This window comes from Lepisosteus platostomus, chromosome 14 (assembly GCF_059453375.1).
Source record: "Lepisosteus platostomus isolate fLepPlt1 chromosome 14, fLepPlt1.hap1, whole genome shotgun sequence".
In the NCBI taxonomy this organism is placed as follows: Eukaryota; Metazoa; Chordata; class Actinopteri; order Semionotiformes; family Lepisosteidae; genus Lepisosteus; species Lepisosteus platostomus.
Window position 1 is genome coordinate 5004307 of NC_142624.1, and position 19311 is coordinate 5023617.

The 19311-nt window shown below is 38.7% G+C and overlaps 1 protein-coding gene across 1 annotated transcript in view; it reads right to left on the reverse strand.

The window, feature by feature from the left end:
• cyp20a1 (cytochrome P450, family 20, subfamily A, polypeptide 1) overlaps window positions 1-18538 on the reverse strand; it is a 33103-nt gene extending 14565 nt beyond the window's left edge. Inside the window, exons 1-5 of the mRNA XM_088606675.1 lie at window positions 18323-18538; window positions 14096-14145; window positions 9668-9834; window positions 7708-7853; window positions 1846-2013 (exon numbers count right to left, since the gene is read on the reverse strand). Of these exons, the coding sequence (XP_088462801.1) occupies window positions 1846-2013; window positions 7708-7853; window positions 9668-9834; window positions 14096-14145; window positions 18323-18394 (603 nt within the window). The 5' untranslated portion in view covers window positions 18395-18538. The remainder of the gene's footprint in view (window positions 1-1845; window positions 2014-7707; window positions 7854-9667; window positions 9835-14095; window positions 14146-18322) is intronic.
• Window positions 18539-19311: the final 773 nt, after the last annotated feature.

Below are 19311 nucleotides of genomic sequence, written 5' to 3' on the forward strand. Positions count from 1 at the left end.
GTTCAAGCCAGCCATCTCTAGGCCATTATGGCTAATGGGTACAAGAGGTCATTATTTAATAGCTGGATGATTCAGAATCTCATCATCCCCCAAAGCACTCACTGGTCAATTCAAAAATAAAAACCTAAACCCCCTTTTCTGTAAAACAATCTGAATTGATGGGATTAACTGCTGGCTACTTTAAGTACTGGTAAGGTGAGAGCTATTATTGAACTGATTTGGATTTCTTATAGAACCAGGACAGAATGGATTTTGAGGTGCCAGGAGCCAGCTGTCTGTACTTTGTAGTCTATGCATTTCATTCCAACCATTTTTGTTAACATTTTTAATACAATTGAATTTACATTACACTTCTGTTTCAATATTTTTTCTACTCAAAAGGAAGTCTGTAACAGTCCTTTGGGACTATTTTACAGAGCACTTACAAGTGAAAAGATCTTACATTTAGATAATGCAAATGGACCCCCAAAAAACAAGTACAATAAAAGAGACAGCAGAGACAAACTCACAGCCTCAAAATCAATTTGCTTGCAAATAGATTTCTAGAAGATCTGGCAGGTGTATAGGAGCCATTGATTTGTCCTCTTATTTGAGATTAATTTAAGATTGGCAAAAGTTTTACATTTCCCCAATCTTTTGTTTTCATGTTTCTGAATGTATCAGACTTCACAAAAAAAAAAAGACTTTCACAGAAGAAAATGCAAACACAGATAAAGGCCTTAAAGCTATTGCTTTAGGACTCTAGAGAAAGCTTAATTAATTTCTCAGAGCTTTGTCAAGCAATCAGCATAAAGCCACAGTTTCAGGTGGGTTTAAGGAGAATAGCCTGGGATATATCTTGTGTTTATCCTTACTTTTAAGGCAAGGTTATGATTAAATACTACAGAAAGCAAACTAAGCTCTGCAAAACATAAATGACTTACAGCTGCATGCTCCATTTCACATTTTTGATCAATCAACTCTGGTCACACTAAATTTTAGACTGGCAGCAGAGAGCTAATTATTGGAAAACAAAATGCTGCCTGCATTTTGTAAGAAGAAAGGATCATTTTTCTCCAGAGATTAAAATGGTACACTTTCTGCACAGATATCTGATGATTCAACACCATTTGTATGTCTCCGAGAAGTGAAATAAAAGCTAATTATTTTATGCTCTGTTAATCCAGAATGTCACCAAACTCAGTGAAGACCACAGTTTTAAGATAAATATGAAGTCCTTGGCACTTAAACGATTTTGAATTATCTTGCGCTTTAACAAGGCAACCAAATAGGGAGAAAAAATGTTTAGAAGGTATATCGCGCACACTCTGGAAGCAAATTAAAATGTTAACCAGATTTGCTTGCTGTTATCTGTACAATAACACAATGTTTCACCATGGACATACTTTTACATATTCAGCTGGATTGTGTATAGAGTTAAAAAAAAGTTTTGTATTTGAAAGCTCTCCGTACGGTTTCAAGATTGCTTTAACCTTCGATTTTCAGTGTATCTGAAGAGGACTTTCAGAACGTCTCTCAGAAAGCAGATTTTAAAACTGGGATGACCTTTACATGGTTAATTACTGCAATACTGTCAGTAGTTATGGGCCTTGGGCTGAACAGCATATCTATAATAAAAGTTATGTATTTTCCTTTATTAAAAATATAGAATCACCAGTTAAGATTTTATGATCATTTGATTGAAGAATTGATGATTATTTCTGACCTTTTCTGGCTGAAATGTCAAGAGCATTGTCTGATGTATAAGAATCACGTTAACATTTCTGTTCCTATTTTTTTTTTATGTGCCGGGATTTCTTCTAGGTTTGCGGCTATCAACTGGACACGGGACACGCAGGGACTTACGGCATCGTGGTTTTTGCGGAACCGGATCACCTCGTGGTCCTCTTGGAAGCGGTCGCCCATGGCGATCTGGGTGACGGACTTCATGGCCAGACCGAGGAGGTGGGCGCACAGTGGGGTGTGCTGGGACTCTGGGAAGGCAGCCCACTTCGTCACCAGCTCATCCACTAGCTGCACAGGGAAAAGAGAAGGAAAAGGCTACTGGTCTGTGTAATTCCTGAAAGTGATGAAGATTATTGATCTGAATCTTTAGGTGTTGGAAAATGGATTAAATGCATGGGAAGTTGGGATCTGTATTGTAAACTGAAGCTAAATTGAGGCAAACTATACGCCCATTTTTGATTCTAAGCACTCAACAACCTTTGCATAAAAAACAATCCCAAAGTAGGGGTCTTATCACAAGTGCAGTTTTTACCCCCGCACTATCAAACTGTTAAATTCCCAGCCTCTCTCACTCTCACCTATGATCTGAACCTCACAGTGCCTTCTTCGTTTCTTTCTTTCTTACCAAAAACCCAAACACACATTGAAAATCTACCTCTACCATACATGTCAAAAGCTCACTCCCCATCATTTCTATCCCTTTATTTTATTCTGTTGATGCGTATTTTTGCACATAACCTGTTACCTTTTTGTTGTTTTGCACATTGCCTGTTGTTGTTTTTTTGCACATCGTCTGTTGTTATTTTTTGCAGACTGCCTGTTGTCTCTGTCTTTCTTTTGCTACACAATTGTATTGTTGTTGTTGTTGTTGTTGTTTTTTTTCTCTTTGTACTACTTATGTCCGAGAGCTAGCTAAATAGCATTTCGTTATACCATATACCATGTATATGAGTGTAATGACAATAAACTTGAAACTTGAACTTGAACTTGATGTACATTCAATACCTTTAAAAAAAATGATTATTTGCTGCTTTTTTACTTTCCTGTTCCTTTTAACTAAAGTCTGTCCGTCAAGATGCAGAGGGAATGCATTTGTTTTTATATTTTTATTTTATATTTGGGAGTTTGATTGGTCCAGACATGGTTCTTCAACAAGGGGTTAAACAATAGGCCAGCCATTGTCATTTTGCCCTGTTTTGTTGTACACAAGAATTTTGAAATATGAAAAATGTTTTCTTAGGCAGCGTTGCAGAGCAACTTAATGAGGAGAAAGAACAGGGACAATTTGATTACAACCAGCACATAAACTAGATGTAATCTGTCAATTCAAAGTTTACCGAGGCAACTAAGATGGTTGCTGTAGGTTTCTGGAAACATCTGATTACTGCTATTTGTCTTATTGCACTAAAATGTAGTTGCACTACTGAAAAATATTGCATAAAGTTAAAAATTGTTAAAAATCAAATTATAAAATAATTCCTGAATTTAAAGAGCCAAGATGTTAGGCTGTTTATGAAATACTTTGTTGTCTATTATTATTTTTGGCCATGCCTTAGTAAATAACAGTTTGAATAAACTAGTTAATTCAAAACTCTTAAATGTTATTGTTCTTCATTTCAGTTTCACACCAGTAAGAAAATAACAAGAACCGCAAAAGGTTCACCTGATATTAACATGCTTCACAAGAGGAGAGACTCTCATGTGGCTGAGGAATCGTGGCAGACTGAATGACTGTCTAGCTATTTGAGACAGAAGGTCATTGGAAATAAAGAACATGGGTTAGCAGATAAAGTAGAGGCTCTGCCAGATATACATCTGTCACACAACAAATTCTTTACCAAAGAGATCTGGCAAAAATCACACCTGACAACCCTTCACTCAGAACATTTGTGGTGCCCTCCAGATGTATTTATACCCCCCGATGAAACAGAAAATGAAAAACATAATGTAAAAGAATGAGTTACAGATTCAGTAATGTGTCTGGATTAAAACAATTATAAAATATGTACAGTAATATACTGTAATCATTATAGCACTGCACAGGGCAATGTTATATTTGTCTTAAATCCAATTCCAGAAAACGTGAGTATATAAAATCCAACACAAACAAACTCCCAATAACATTCTGGTTTTTGACAATCAATGCCTCTGGAGTACTATTCAGAGATAATAATACATATTCAGGTTTCCCCTTTTTCAGAAGGAGTAGCAACATGAATTAATCATACAGTATGTATGACTTAAGACATAAATACAGTATGTCTTAATGGCCACGTTGCAAGGATGGAGCCTCTTCTGAGAGCGAGCCACTGAAAGAGCTGACTCGACAACTCAATGTCTGTTTTATGGTCAAGTGAAACAAAGTGTGAGATTTGTGGACATGCTCATCAGTGTTCTGTACAGGTCATGTGGAGCAAACACTCATGGGCACCTTGTGGAATGACAGAGGGTCTGTTAATTTTTGGGCTTGCTTCGCTTACAATGGGGGGATCCTGAACCCCCGATTTGGGCCAAACACCCGTTTGCCTCTATTAAGAAGCTTGAGCTTGGCGAAAAATGGGCATTCTAGCATGTTATTTTAAAGGCATACATCCAGCTCAACAAAGAACTGGTGAGCTACGCAAAAAATAAATGTTCTTGACTGGCAAGATCTCTATCCAATTAAACACTTGTGGTTTGAACACAAAAAAAGCAGTTTACAAAGCATAAACCAAAATGTTTGAACAACCTAGGGCAATTCTGCCTAGAGCAATGGTCAGAAAACACTCACAAATCCAGGGTCTCACAGTACATTACAGGAGGCACCTCAGAACTATAAGCTTTGCATTTATAAGATTTTACTATAGGGATTTGAATAAATGTGACACTTGTGTTTCCTGGATTTAAATTAATTATGACAAATATGGCTTTAATCTGTGCAATGCTATTAAGACAAGTGTATGGTATTTTGATTTTTTTTTTAACAGAATGCTTTATCCAATAAATCCTTCTGTTTTATGATGTTTTTAACAGGGTATGAAAGAATTCGGCAAGTGTTGACGATCTAAATCGTCACAGGAAATAATGCAGGAGTAGCCCATTGTGTGCAATATTCACCTGTGATCCCAGAGTATATTAAAGTAGTAGCACTATAGCTCTATAAGCACTATAGCTCTATAATGAACTCCAAAAAAGACATTATATCAGATTTCTAGGAAAGAAGAAATCTGTCTCTAAGCCTATTATTCCTCAAATATTATTTGATTACCATTGTGCAAATAAACTTGCATTCTGAGCTCAGGAAAAAAAAAACATTTAAATTGTTATAGTGTGTTTTCTCCTTGTTTACAGGGAAGTCAGACATTTCTGGAATAGGGAATATCTGCTGATCTGCAGGACTGTACATAAGAAGAAATAGCCAGGGGAGATTAATCTTACACGATACAGCCTATTTTTGTCAGGTCACACTGGGTTATACACTGCATTTCAAAATCCTTCTAGTCTATAGGTCTTTGTTGTATCACACTAGGGAGACACAATTCTAAGCAGAACTTTTATCCACACACTCCACCTTTAGTTTAATTATCATAGCCCGCAAAACAATATGGAAACATCGATTATTTTTCTTCTCATAGCCTCATAATTAGGAACTGCAAACTGTTACTCGGCTCAGCTCTCTGGTATGACACTAGCACAGTCCCAGATGGAATGAGGTCTGGAGACGCACTCCTTCCAGACGCTCATTTCCTCAGAATTCAGGACTCTGCAGGAGAGTTACAATGAAAGGGAGGAGTGAAGGGTCTTTCTCTGGTGACACCGGCACCGGGCAAGTTCCAGAGGTCATGGTTACAAAGCACACTCAGGACAGATGGCCATCTCAAGCCCACCCAACTCCAGGGGTGCTCTGCCACATGGGTGAACCCAGACATGGTGGGCATGGTTGCCGAATTGAACAGCCCAGACTGGAACTATGGACTATAGGCTCATGCGCTCAAGCCTTCAAGAACTTTAACACTGTCAATAAAAAGTTGAACAGTGAGGTTATATAAATGACTTTAAGAAAAAGAACAAAATCAGATTAAATACATAGCTATTAAAAAAAATGAGATTATTGACCCATCCTATATTGCTTGTGGAAGCTTAAGTACAAAAGCAGCAGGAGAGCTGGACTGCTCTAACGGGCATTTGCCTTCTAATAGCCTAGCTGAAATAACACAGGGAGCTCACCCATAAACATAATAATAATGAGCTTGTCAGATCAGTGGGAAAACAGAAGATTTATATTCCCCTGAAACACCAAGGGAGAGTAATGGCAGGGCAATGTAATTAAATGAGAGCTAGGAACTAAGGAATGATTTAGTAGAAAGATGAGGGGGAGAAAATGACACCCCCTTCCAAAATCCATGCATTCACACACCCTTAACTTTGATTTTTATAGCACATTTTTTTGTAATTATCGAAAAGCCATCTTCATTTCCATATGCCGTCAAAATATGCTCCACAGTTATTGTAATGTATTGCCTGTATCTCCCACAGTGCTGCTCATGAAAACAAAAACTGTCGGCAGAAACAATTCCTCGTGGAATCTGACGTAAAGTTAAAATTCCAAACATTAGATACACCACATGTGTGAAATAACTTGGTGTTGAGTTTTAAGATGACTACACACACCACATGTAGTTTGAAAGCATGCGTAAGCACTTTTTTCTAAATATCTCTGGAAATGGCCAGCAGCCATATCACCCTGCAACTCACAACTGGCAACCCACTGAAGCTCAGCAGGTGTGAGCCTGGTCAGTACCTGGATGGGAGACCTCCTGGGAAAAACTAGGTTGTTGCTGGAAGAGGTGTTAGTGGGGCCAGCAGGGGGCGCTCACCCTGTGGTCCATGTGGGTCCTAATGCCCCAGTATAGTGATGGGGACACTATACTGTAAACAGGCGCCGTCCTTCGGATGAGATGTAAAACCGAGGTCCTGACTCTCTGTGGTCATTAAAAATCCCAGGGCGCTTCTCGAAAAGAGTAGGGGTGTAACCCCGGTGTCCTGGCCAAACTTCCAATTGGCCCTTACCAATCATGGCCTCCTAATAATCCCCCTCTGTGAATTGGCTACATTACTCTGCTCTCCTCCCCACTGATAGCTGATGTGTGGTGAGCGTTCTGGCGCACTATGGCTGCCGTCGCATCATCCAGGTGGATGCTGCACATTGGTGGTGGTGGAGGGGAGTCCCCATTACCTGTAAAGCGCTTTGAGTGGAGTGTCCAGAAAAGCGCTATATAAGTGTAAGCAATTATTATTATTATTATTATTATTATTAAATGCTTGGGAACACAAAGAAGGGGTTGGGGGGGGAGGGGAGTTAAACCAAAGTTTACCCTTAAGCTACATGATGATGCCACAGTAAGACTGTTCTACAGTTTTAATAAACATTGTATTTATTATGTCTTTTTTTATTAACTGCACAGGTATATTCAGATTTACAGCAGTTCAAGAAAGAGCAAAGGAATTAATGCATGCACTGAAAGCCACATGGTGCAAATGCATTGTAAAATGAATTCATGCGGTCTGAAAACAGCACTCTGCTGGAAAAATTAAATATAATCTGCTTAGTCCTCGCGGCTGAACAAACCAAGACCTTAAACAATACAAGCATAGCAGTATTGTAGGAATGGAATAAGATTCCAGCTCCAAAATATTTTGGAACTATTTCAGATTTTACAAACCATGCTGTAGGCTTTTGCACATAAGCAAACATCTGGTGCAGGACATTTCATGCTTTGCACCATACAGTATATAATGTTAATCTGCATAGAAAGACAGATGGCATTTTATTTATTTTTTCAGAGTAGGATGCAGAACAATGTTTTGTTCACAAAAGACTGGAAAAATGAATCAAGCTGATCCAGGGAAATCACATCAACAGGAGGATGACTATCAAGCTACCATAATCAAACCTGGGTAGGATAGCTTTGATTAACAGATGCATGTAAGGAGGAAGAGTACCTTAAGAATGAGATTGAAGTTGTGCTCCAGCGCCTTATTGATTCCATTCTCATAAACCTTCTTGCGCATGAGACTCTCCGCTGCATCCCCGCTGAGCCCGGACTGGTATCCTAGCAACGACTTCAGCATAGTTTCAAAGGGATCGGCTGCAGACAGAGACAAACTTCCAATAAAGCTCTCAGTGTTGCTGGGGTCACATCTTGAATTTTGTTTATAAATAAGTGGCCCGTGCATTGAAAGCCCCGAAAAAAGTCCCTATTAACAGCTTTGTTTTAAAACACTCCTCATTTCCTTTTCACAGGAAACTGCTCAGCCCCATTTCTTGCTCCCAGACATCCACCTTCTATAACCCCAAAGATCTGCCAATTGCCCGTTTTTTGAAATTTTTTCAGACCTCAAAAGTCTGAGTTTGAGGCTGCTAAAGATCAAGAGGCAGCAACAGTATGGCCTTCCTATCCAGGGGATAGCTGTGGCAATGTGACCATCTTTTCACAAGATTCCCAGTTTTGAAATTTGAGCCACTTCAGGATCTATCAGTTGCAGGCTATAGAACATACAATATTTAGTCTAAATGCATCTGTGCTGTACTGTAAGAATTTGATCTTCATCTCCAACTACAGAAGCTGTAGACCAAGCTGTTTAAAAAAAACAGATCACAGTTTTTCCCCAAGGTGAAGTTTATTTCTATCCCTGCGTTTTAGACTTGGCACTGAAAGAAATGCTGTAGTGAACTCTGTGTTGTCACATGCTGACCCTGTAAGACACTTTGGATCCCACAGCCCTGTTGCAAAAAGGCTGCAACAAATACAAAGACAGAAAACATCAGAGAGATGCTTCTTCAATTCATCTGAAGCAGATGCCAAAGAACAAGGACAGCCAGCATGTTCAGTTGCTCCAAGACAGGATTCTTCAGTGGGAAGTAAAAAAAGATCAAAGTGGGAGAATTTGCCAGGAGAGAGAGCAGTGGGAGTAAGATTTTTCTGTCAAGCAGAAGAACAACACAGTTAAAGAGCCCTGTCAACTTTGTTTGCTATCAAAAAGTAGGTCATGTGAGAAGAATATTGAACGTTCAGCACAGGAAAATTGGACCTCAATATATGCTGATAATATGATCCCATTGGCATTTTAAGATATTGGCTAAATTGGCCAGAGAGCATACCCGATTTGTCCACCAATTAGAAACTTCAAGGAGGTTTGCTCCTATCTGATGTTTATTAATTATGAGCATGAAAACTACTGTAAGATAACACTCACCTTCTTAAGTTAATCCTTGTGCTTAAACAGTTTCCACTTTAAAGCTGTAACTTTTAATTCATTTTTGAAGCTGTGCAGTGCTTGTAGAAAAGGCCGATGATCATTAATATATGCATTAACAAATTTTGTAGGTGTCATAATGCAAAAATAGGTGGTGAAAGACAAAATTTATAGCAGTCAAACTCACAAAGACATGTTACACAGTTAAAACACTTAATTACCTAACCCACAGTCAGAAGCCCGGTACAGTAGAAACCTAAAGACCAATATTGTGCCCTTCAGCAACAAGCAGATAATTATGTAAAATAACGAAAAGAACTGAGGAGGCAAGAGACCTCCGTTCAATCCTTCAAAATTTCCCCTCATCAGGAGGTGATGGTTTTCTGATTGAAATGAGAGAATGAGGTTAGAATAAAATCAGACTGTGATTTTAAATTATTATTACCTGTGATAAATAAGGGAATTAAAAGAAATTACCAAAATTAAAAAATATATATATGTGGGAATGCAGTTCTGATGGCTGACTCAATATTAATGAAAATGACAAACCCTTTGGAAAGGCACTTTTAGGTTCAGATGTTAGGTTTAAATTAACCAGAAAGAAAACTGCTGCAAACCTCTTCTTGATAAGATATGACCATCTTAACATCTGAAAGGGATCTGTACAGTATCTGTACCTGTTCACACCAACCCCAGTCATACTCACATGTCCGGTTGGGATTGATGTGCTGTTTGAGGAGGTCTATCGAGCCCAAGCTGACCACCAGGCGTCGCCCAAACCAGAAGGAGGCAGCTGGCCCATATTTCTCGTGAAGACTAACCAGGAATTCATGCAGGCTGCCTCTGCTGACTATGTCTGGAAGGTTTCCATCTCTGGCACACAATCGAAAACAGAACAAAGCAACTATTAGAAAACTCCAGCAGAATTGCTAAGTGTTACGTACTGTAGCTGGTAAGAGCTTGGAATATCACAAGGAGATTGAATATTGATATTAAGGGTATAACTAACATCATGCAACCAAGACATCAACACTGTTTTCTTCTATTGCCAGTACTCAATTGACAAGTATAAATTAGAAAAAGAAACACTGGCAATTCTTGCTAAGGACTGTTGATCCTGTATTGTTAATGCTAACTGTCCTGTGCAACATGACCTTCAGAAAAGCAAGCGTTAATAATCTGCTGCCAATTTGAGGTTTGGCTTTTTCCTTAGAATTAGAGAAACAGACCACTGCTTTTAAAACCAACTTCAGAAGGCACGGTTATTAATTCTTTACCTTCTATATCTCGATTCCACCCCTAAATGTCATTTACCTCCTCAGGAGCTGTTTGAATTAGAACTCAAAGCTCTGAAGGCTTTTGATGTCTCTGGGAGAGAGAGATGGGCAACTATGAAGCTCATTTTTTCCTTTTTATTAATAAAAGATATGGTGACTATAAACTGATAAAAAGATTCTATTTTCCAACAACTGTACTATTTTGCTGTGTTTTTTTTTTGTAGACCAAACCAGAATTATCGATAACATTACTCACACAAAAAATAGGCAGTCAACTTGTCTTTACAGCTTTTACTCTTCTTGTAAAAAAGAAGTTACTGGGTCATTGCATTAACCGATTGAGCTGAAAATCAAATGGAAGTGAAGATTTCACAGTCTGTGCCTTGGTCGTGTTACTATCCGACTATGAAAAGCAGAGAAGTGAGAAGGCGAGCAGCGCACAATTTGTTCCCTACCACTGGGGGAAGGGTTGGGATTGGGATTAGTCTACCAGGGAGTTCTCACACCCCTCACAAAAATATCAACTCTTGCCTGCTTCCAGGAGGCCACAGGCTTGTGCTGATATCACTGTGGTACAGTACATGCTTCTCTTTCAATCAACACTAAACTACCCTGTATGCCACTGCAGAGCTTATAGAACTCATCACATGATGTACAGCTCGATAGCCGAATGCACTACCCCTTTCTCCCCGAATGGGATCAGTGGTTGACACTACAAGCTGAGATATACAGACAGGACATCCAATTCTAAATTTGGGTAGATGTGCAACATATCCTCCATCCATTTTTTAACTGCTTTTTCCAGTTCAGGGTAGCAGGGGGTACAGCCTGCACTGGAGTCCAATCCAGACACACACACTCTCACCAGGGCCAATTTTCCCAGAAGTCAATTCACTTTCCAGGATGTTTTTGGACTGTGCAAGGAAACCAAAGGACCTGGAGGAAACCCATGCAAACGCGAGGAGAACAAGCTCCACGCAGACAGCACCCCAGGTCCAGAACTGAACCCTGGGCCCCACTTCTGCGAGGCAGCAATGCCCACACCTGTGCTGCCCTCACATAATATATGTTATATGTACATCATAAAATAATTGCTGACTCTGATTGATAGAACTGATTTACATAATTCTAACTGTACTATTCTACTGTTATTTGTTGATCAAGCCAAAATTATCCATAACATTACACTACAAAAATTAGGTTCGTTCTACCAGATGAATAGACTGCCCATTTCATGGGGCATAGTCCGATATATCTAGACTCCATTTGCCCTGTAAGAAATTGTTATAAGTGGTTCTGAATGCAGAATAATCTTCTTAAACATTATAAAGGTGTTCTCTAGGAATTACAGTTACAATTGTAGGGTTATAGTTGTAGGGATTATAATTCTGGTGGGAAATGCAATTAAAACCTTTTAAATTCTCATACAGTAGCTGGTCGGACACATTACTCCAATAATACACACACCTTTCAAACAGCTGAAATTAAGCAGGTTAGATTTTGTTGGGATTTTTGTAACTAAAATTGATAATTTTAGAAAATCCAACCCCAGACAATACTGTATGTGGGGTTTAATTTCAAACCAAATTATACAGCATATAAAATTCCCCTTCCTTTGTTTTAAAGGTTAAATGTTTCTAACATTTTCTACCAAACAAAAACTCCCCCTGCTTCTCTTCAATTGTGTTAATCACTCCCAGAAAAATACAATCTGAAAAATAGCCTCCTGGGATTCTATTACTCGAAATTCAAATATGCAGCCCTTGGAGACAAAAATTATTGAGGAGGACAAACAATAAATGCAGTGTTAAAACTGAATGTAGAGAAACCGTAAAAGATTAATTCATAAGGCTGTTTCACACTTTTACAAACCTATGTTTCAAAATAACATCCCTGGGGAGAATAAACTATTATTCATAATGAGCTCTTCAGCTGTAGTCCAGTTCACTGAATTCATATGAACTTCCCTGTTTTTAGGCCATGACCATTCTCCAAACAATTAATGAAACGAAAGAGGTAATTTCGAGTTCAGCTTTGCTGTAAAAGCTAGTCCACCTGCACGATTATAAAGTGTAATATCACAGACAACACAAGAACAAATTTTGAAGACCTACCACAGATTTTCCTTGGGACAACTCCAATTTAAGCTACTCCATACTCAATGAGGAAAAAAGAATACAAACTCGACTGCTGTGAAGAGTTAAATTACTTCTGAAAAAGCTTTTTAAAATCCATTATGAATGGTTACAATAAGACTCATAATGGTAAAGGGATGATTTAGTTTACATTTTGAAGCACTATCTGAACAAATGTGTGAAGAAATTTTAACAATCAGGAGACCTTTCCACGCTTAAAATAACATGACGTTATACATTTTTTGCACGGCAATAAAGCACGTACGTCTCCCACTACTCAGCAATTTAGTTCAGGATGTAGAAGCTCTAGGACAAACTGCAGTGATGAAACTGAAAAGCAGTCATTTCATATTTAATGCTGTTTTACCTTCTAACTTTGGCCTCTGTGAAGTAATGCAAAATAACATACAGTGTGTCAGCTCCTTGGAGAGACTCATGGAAGAGTGGTCCAGCCTGTCTCTTGAATTATCTCGTCTAGTCAATCAAAAATGTATTTCACATAAAGTGCTTTGCTATGAAAACATATTTTTAGATGGTGTTCTCAAGTTGAGCAGAACACACCAGAAGGATTTCACAAAGAATTAATTTGGCACACCTTGCCTTGACTACTTATTTACAAGCAGACTTCCATTCCTTCAAATATCACCTTAAGACATTGAAATCAGATGTTACATCCGTGTTTGTGTGAAATGCATTCTTTGTACCCGACCAGTTTACCAGTTTTAATAACACACTGTGTCATTTACAGTTGTCATGTACTCTCAAATGTATTTTTTGCCATTGGGATTCAGAGTCTCCCAAGTATTATCTGTGGATCAAAACTATTTTAGATCTTGCTCCTTCAGAGGCAATAATCTTTCGATACTTGATGGATAGGACATTCAAAATCTCTGAGATCTTTGCTATTTATAAATTATTTAGGACAAACCAAAGTGCAAAAACTAGGTTTTCACTGAATGGGCTGTTAGATCCAAACAGGAGGTAAGGCTGATATACTGTATAGGTAAAGAAAACAGATACAGTATGTGTGGGATACTCCCCAGATGTAGTATTACCATATTACACTACTATAACATAGGATTGTCTATCAAATTTTATCTGACTACCCCAGGCAATGTATTTTATTTTAATTATATATTTTAATAGCTTTTTTATATGACAATATTTAACAGAACTGTCAAACCATTAATGAAGATAGGCTTTGTATATATGTAAAAAAAGTAATGATTACAACTGCACTTGTACAGAGCTTTTTAAACCCCAAAAGATCTCAAAGCTCTTTACATATGTACGAGAACAAAGCCAGGTTATGACAGTAAACTGCAGTAACCTTTAAAGTTTCAACTAAAATGGGTAATTACTAATAAAGTGAAGAAAATCCTGGTCTAGTTTAGAGTCACCTTGATTATTAGAAGCAGTTCTCTTAACTGCTTTTAAAGAAGTGTAAGAAACTGGCTGAGGCCTGAAAATCGGTTTACATTTGATAAAAGAACCTACGCTGATGTATCTATAGATTCTTCGGTAAGTGCGTTATTCAGTTCTATTAGAGGATGTGAAAGAATTGTCTTAACAGTGATGTAACTGTGTTAAAAGGATCAGCAACACCTGAGCACTGCAAGACAGAAGATCAGCACAATCCTAGGCTCTATATTTAATTCCTATCCCTCTAGACATTTTCTCACAGTAGTGAAGAAAATACAAGAAATACAATTCACAACTTACTTTTCTTCCGTAGGGGTCAATCCTGGAATTCCTGAAGCTTGCCTCGAAGCCTGAACCAAGACAGAAAATGAGGGAAAACTTTCAGCTGTTACGCTTTCTCTTTCAAAAACACCATCTCAAAAAATGACAAACAGCATTTCCTTTCCTGAGCAGGAATTAAGTTCAGTTCACACGCACAGGCTGTAAAGTAAATGATAGGCACTTGTGCCGACGAATATCGGAAAACCAATTTCCTGACCTACTTCAGGATTTTCAAAAAGCAGTGTGTGAAAAAGTGAACTACGGATGCAAAAAATAATTAATTTTTTTTTTAACATCACACACCTGTCAATGCAAATTAGCTCAAAAGTACCTTGCTAAGCTAGGAAAAAGTTGACTTTGGTGTTGGCTTTTTTAGGGAACAACAGCTCATACCAAAACACGTAATGGAAATAAAACAGCCTGGTCCTTTACAGTTATCATATAATAAACTTACAACTGCAACTAAAATTGTAGCAAAGTTTCATGAAAGTGCCAGTACTAAAACAGTAATACTATAGCTGGGAACTTCATATCAGTATCAATAGCAGTAGTAGTTATTAATTAATTTTTCTTAAGTCTTTATCCAAGGACACGTAGACTTATAGACTTAGTAAGAGAATTAAAAGTATATAGTGAAATAGTGCAAATTCACAGGTAACTCATACACCTTCTATCTCTCATAAGAAAGCTGCTCACTGACACGAGCAGTTCTAGAGCCTATATTGGAAGCACAAGGCAGAAGTACTACATGACTACGCTATAGTTTAGTGGAGGGGATTCCAAGCACAGTTTACAGACACGAAAGGGCCAGCTTGTGTTTGGAAACCAGAGCATCTGCAGAAACACCAGAGAGAACACAGAGAGAAGTCTGAAATCGAACCCAAGACCCAGATTCTGTGAGGGGGCATTACTCACCACCAATGTGCTGCACAATCAAACGGGTTTAACACAGTAAAATACAAGTGCTGAAAACTGATCAAAGATCACTCCATAATCTTGTAGCAGTACCGAGAATGCCCTGTCACCATCAGCTGCAGCTGGCCTCACTGCATCTAGTATTCACTCACTGCAGGCCATTCCAGCTTCCTTGCTCACCTTGTCTTCTTTCCCATTTCTCTGATGCCACGCCACTGTCCTGCTCTCTCCACAGACCCCCCTTATTACTGCTACAAAAACGGCTATAGATGGCTACCTGCCCCCTGTGCTCTTCCTTTGATGTCTGACTGGTCACATCACCTCCCCTCCTTATTATTCTCCTTCTACAGCCTGTTCTTTCTGTAATCATAATGAACACAGATCTGGACAGAGCGGTCACAGACTGCGTCGCATCACTTGATCAAAACTCCCCAATTCCAACAAAACCTGTAGTCTGCCCTAAATATTAGCCACTTTATCCACAGCTGCAAATAACCATTTTCATCATTTCCACATAACTGCACTTTGTCCACTTCTTTTAGTGATTACAGGTAGCTAGCTGTGAGCGTCCTTGCATGCTGGCATCTGCCAATCAAATAAATGAAAAATATTTTTTGCAGAAGAAACATGTTCAACTTCCATGCCATGACAGCCCATTATCGCCATCAGCCTTGGCGCCCTGCAACTCACAATTAACAGCCCACTGAAGCTCAGCAGGTGTGAGCCTGGTCAGTACCTGGATGGGAGACCTCCTGGGAAAAACTAAGGTTGCTGCTGGAAGAGATGTTAGTGGGGTCAGCAGGGGGCGCTCACCCTGCGGTCTATGTGGGTCCTAATGCCCCAGTATAGTGACGGGGACACTATACTGTAAACAGGCGCCGTCCTTCGGATGAGATGTAAAACCGAGGTCTTGACTCTCTGTGGTCATTAAAAATCCCAGGGTGTTTCTCGTAAAGAGTAGGGGTGTAACCCCGGCGTCCTGGCCAAATTTCCTATTGGCCCTTACCTTCCTATTGGCCTCCTAATAATCCCCATCTATGAATTGGCTTCATTACTCTGCTCTCATCCCAATGATAGCTGGTGTGTGGTGAGCGTTCTGGTGCACTATGGCTGCCGTCGCATCATCCAGGTGGATGCTGCACGTTGGTGGAGGTTGAGGGGAGTCCCCATTACCTGTAAAGCGCTTTGAGTGGAGGGTCCAGAAAAGCGCTATATAAGTGTAAGCAATTAATTAATTAGCCCTGCTCCTGCAGCATAGCACTGCCTTATCACTGTGCACTGGGCATTTCCATTAGAGTTACAATATGACTTCTCTGGAAATTACTGCCTTGTACGCATCCAAGTGATTTTGCCAACATTCTTCTTTTGTCAAGGTCTTTATACACACTTAACAGCTCCATTTTCACATGAAAAGGTGACATAGTTTCAGAGATTATGCCATCTGTGGAATGTATTTTCACAGGACAGTACTGCCTACTGTTTCGGTTCGGTCATTACTAGACAGGACAAGATTAAGTATGCAAAAACTGCAAGCAGAAAGCCCCGACACTTTCATTTCATAGAATACTTTCTAAACCATTCCCATTAGGAAATGCACCCCTCTTTTTCTGCTGTAAACCTGCCTGCGACTGTAGAGTGCTGTGCCAGTGCAGTAAATGTCTGTCTACTAACAATCAGAGGTAGTGAATAATAAAGTCAATGATAAATCTAACTCTGTCCTCTTTAGGTAAAGCTAACAACATCAGTGGTGCAGACAAAGCTTTTAATGAAAACTACAAAATACATGCACAGAACAAATGCTGATGTACTGAAATAATTATAATTCCTATAATTAATGATAGTTATAGAAAACTAAAACAAAAAGAGCCAAGTGGAAGGCAGAAAGATACCTACAATAATCTCATTTTGAGGCATAAAAATGTAGAAAAAAATACTATCCAAATGATCCTAAAATAATCCTGAGAAAAAGCATGGAAATCAAAGGAGATAAACACTTATTTAATCGACACTTTCTGATTCCTTTATTAATGTTCAATGTCTCTTCTGTGCAACAGCATATAATCAGCCCATTATTAGCAGTCATAAGGTGCATTTATGCAGCATATGTATACCCAGAGGGACCCAAAGCACTTTACAGGCAGGAGGGAAAGTACAACACGGGGGTGGCACTCAGCACGCGTTGTGTGCAGTAAGATCACCTAACACAGTAGATAAACTGGACTAGTGTGGATTTTTTAACACTGACTGACAGTGTAGAGAAGGCAATATCAGACAGCTTGAATTAAGACAGGACTATATGGTTTAGCCACCGAATATTTTTTTTACAAAGGGAACTTTAACTACAAGTATGCAGGGATTCCGTTTGACAAATATCCTGAATATGCCCCCCCTTGTTACTACACTTCGGGCACTGCTTTGCTATTTCCGACACAGTGGATAGACTGATAACTACCGATCCACCAACAAGATCTTCCAACCTCCCGCTGAGCAAATTCTATTTTAACAAGAAGAAATGTATAACAGAATATATAATAAAAAACAACAACAAGTAAAAGAAACATGAAATGAATAAAAGGATTATCCATATCTTTATGCAACTATACTTCATCAGTAAAGCAAAAAAGTAAAACAATTTTACAAAACGTGCAAGCGAGGTCTCTGACTTGGCTGACTACAAATTTTATCACCGTAGTGTAGTACTTAGTATTTTGCATACTACGTGTTAGTTTGCGAAGATGTGCACTTCTGACTACACCAATGTCAAACCAAACTTGGATTACAATGAAATGAATGTACCCCAAAATGACTACTGACCCTATAAAATTAAGTTTACTTCTTAATTTCAAATTTAGTACGAAGTCGGTACTGTAGTTTGCCCTTCATTGAATTTTGGGTATGCAGTATCTTGTTTTACTGTATTTACAACAGTACACTCTTAAAGATGCGTCGAGCTCATTGTTAAGGGCCTGTCATTAAAACAAAGAAACTAGAACAAATGCACACGGATTTTTAACTTTAGTTGCCATAGGAACAAAGCTACATCTCCAGATTCATGTGCTCCAATATAAGAGGAATTTCATCTGTGGCTTAGTTTCATTTTCTTACAAGTATGAGGCTGAAGTAATCAGGAAACGTTATTTTCCTTGACAACCGTGTATTTTATGTAAATGCGTGCATGAGTTACATTTTAAAAAAAATAACATTTGTGAACGCCCGAATAAGGCCTTTGGTAAAAAAGGAACACAGATATGCAGCATCTTTTCAGAAGAAACCTTTGGTCTGACTTCTTACCGGATATAAATAAAGAACAGCACTGACGAGGATAATTACGAATGTTACAGCAAAGATGGCAAAGTCCAACATTTTTGCACGTTTTACTTTAGGACTCTACAACAGCGTATCCCCTTCAGTCACAGCGGTGCAAACCCCCTCACGTCGCCGGACAACACCTTGAGCACCACGTCTACCACTGCTGCACTTGCAAACCTCGGGGTTCAACTCAACAGCCTTGGCTCGAGGCAAAAGCAATCCATTTCAGATCCATGGATCACATCAGACGCGTAAACCAAACTGCAGCGCAGAATGATGTAATTGCCTGTGCCTTTTGCCCCCTTTCGATTTTTTTTTAAATAACCAAAACCTCTTTCCTTTAAACTGCTGATATTTTTTTCCAGGAAGGCAAATAAAGGAAATACTTGGGTCCAACAGTCAGTGTTTCAGACAATCAAAAAACGTATCAAAACTATATATTGTGTATTAAGCATGATGTTTGAGCTCCTCTTACGCCGTACTCGGACAACTTGAATGGTTATTTTTACTACCTTTTAAAATAAGAGTTCGTACTTTCCTAATATTCATTGCTACTGCTTGTACTATAAATGCTATCATCATCATTATGGAGTAGCTGTAGTTGCGGTATTCTGTGATAAATAATTAATTTTCGGACATCTACAAATATAACACATTCTATGCCCATTGTCAGCAAACTTGATTGGCAAAGCCCCAGTTGGTTCCAGTACAAATGTGGAATAACCACCAGGACAGAACTATTAAGAATAGCCCATTAACAATCTATCATTGGCTCTATAGCTGGAAATAGCCAGTCCCAGAATGCCAAGAAATCTTCTGGTGTTGTAACAGTTGAACTGGTAGTTAATTTAAGCCAATGATCAAGCCAAGTTTTCCATCATCAATAATAATAATAACAACATTATAATATTCCTTACTTATTTACATTGTATTTTTATTTCAAAAAGATAACAAAGCAGTTTACACGTGCT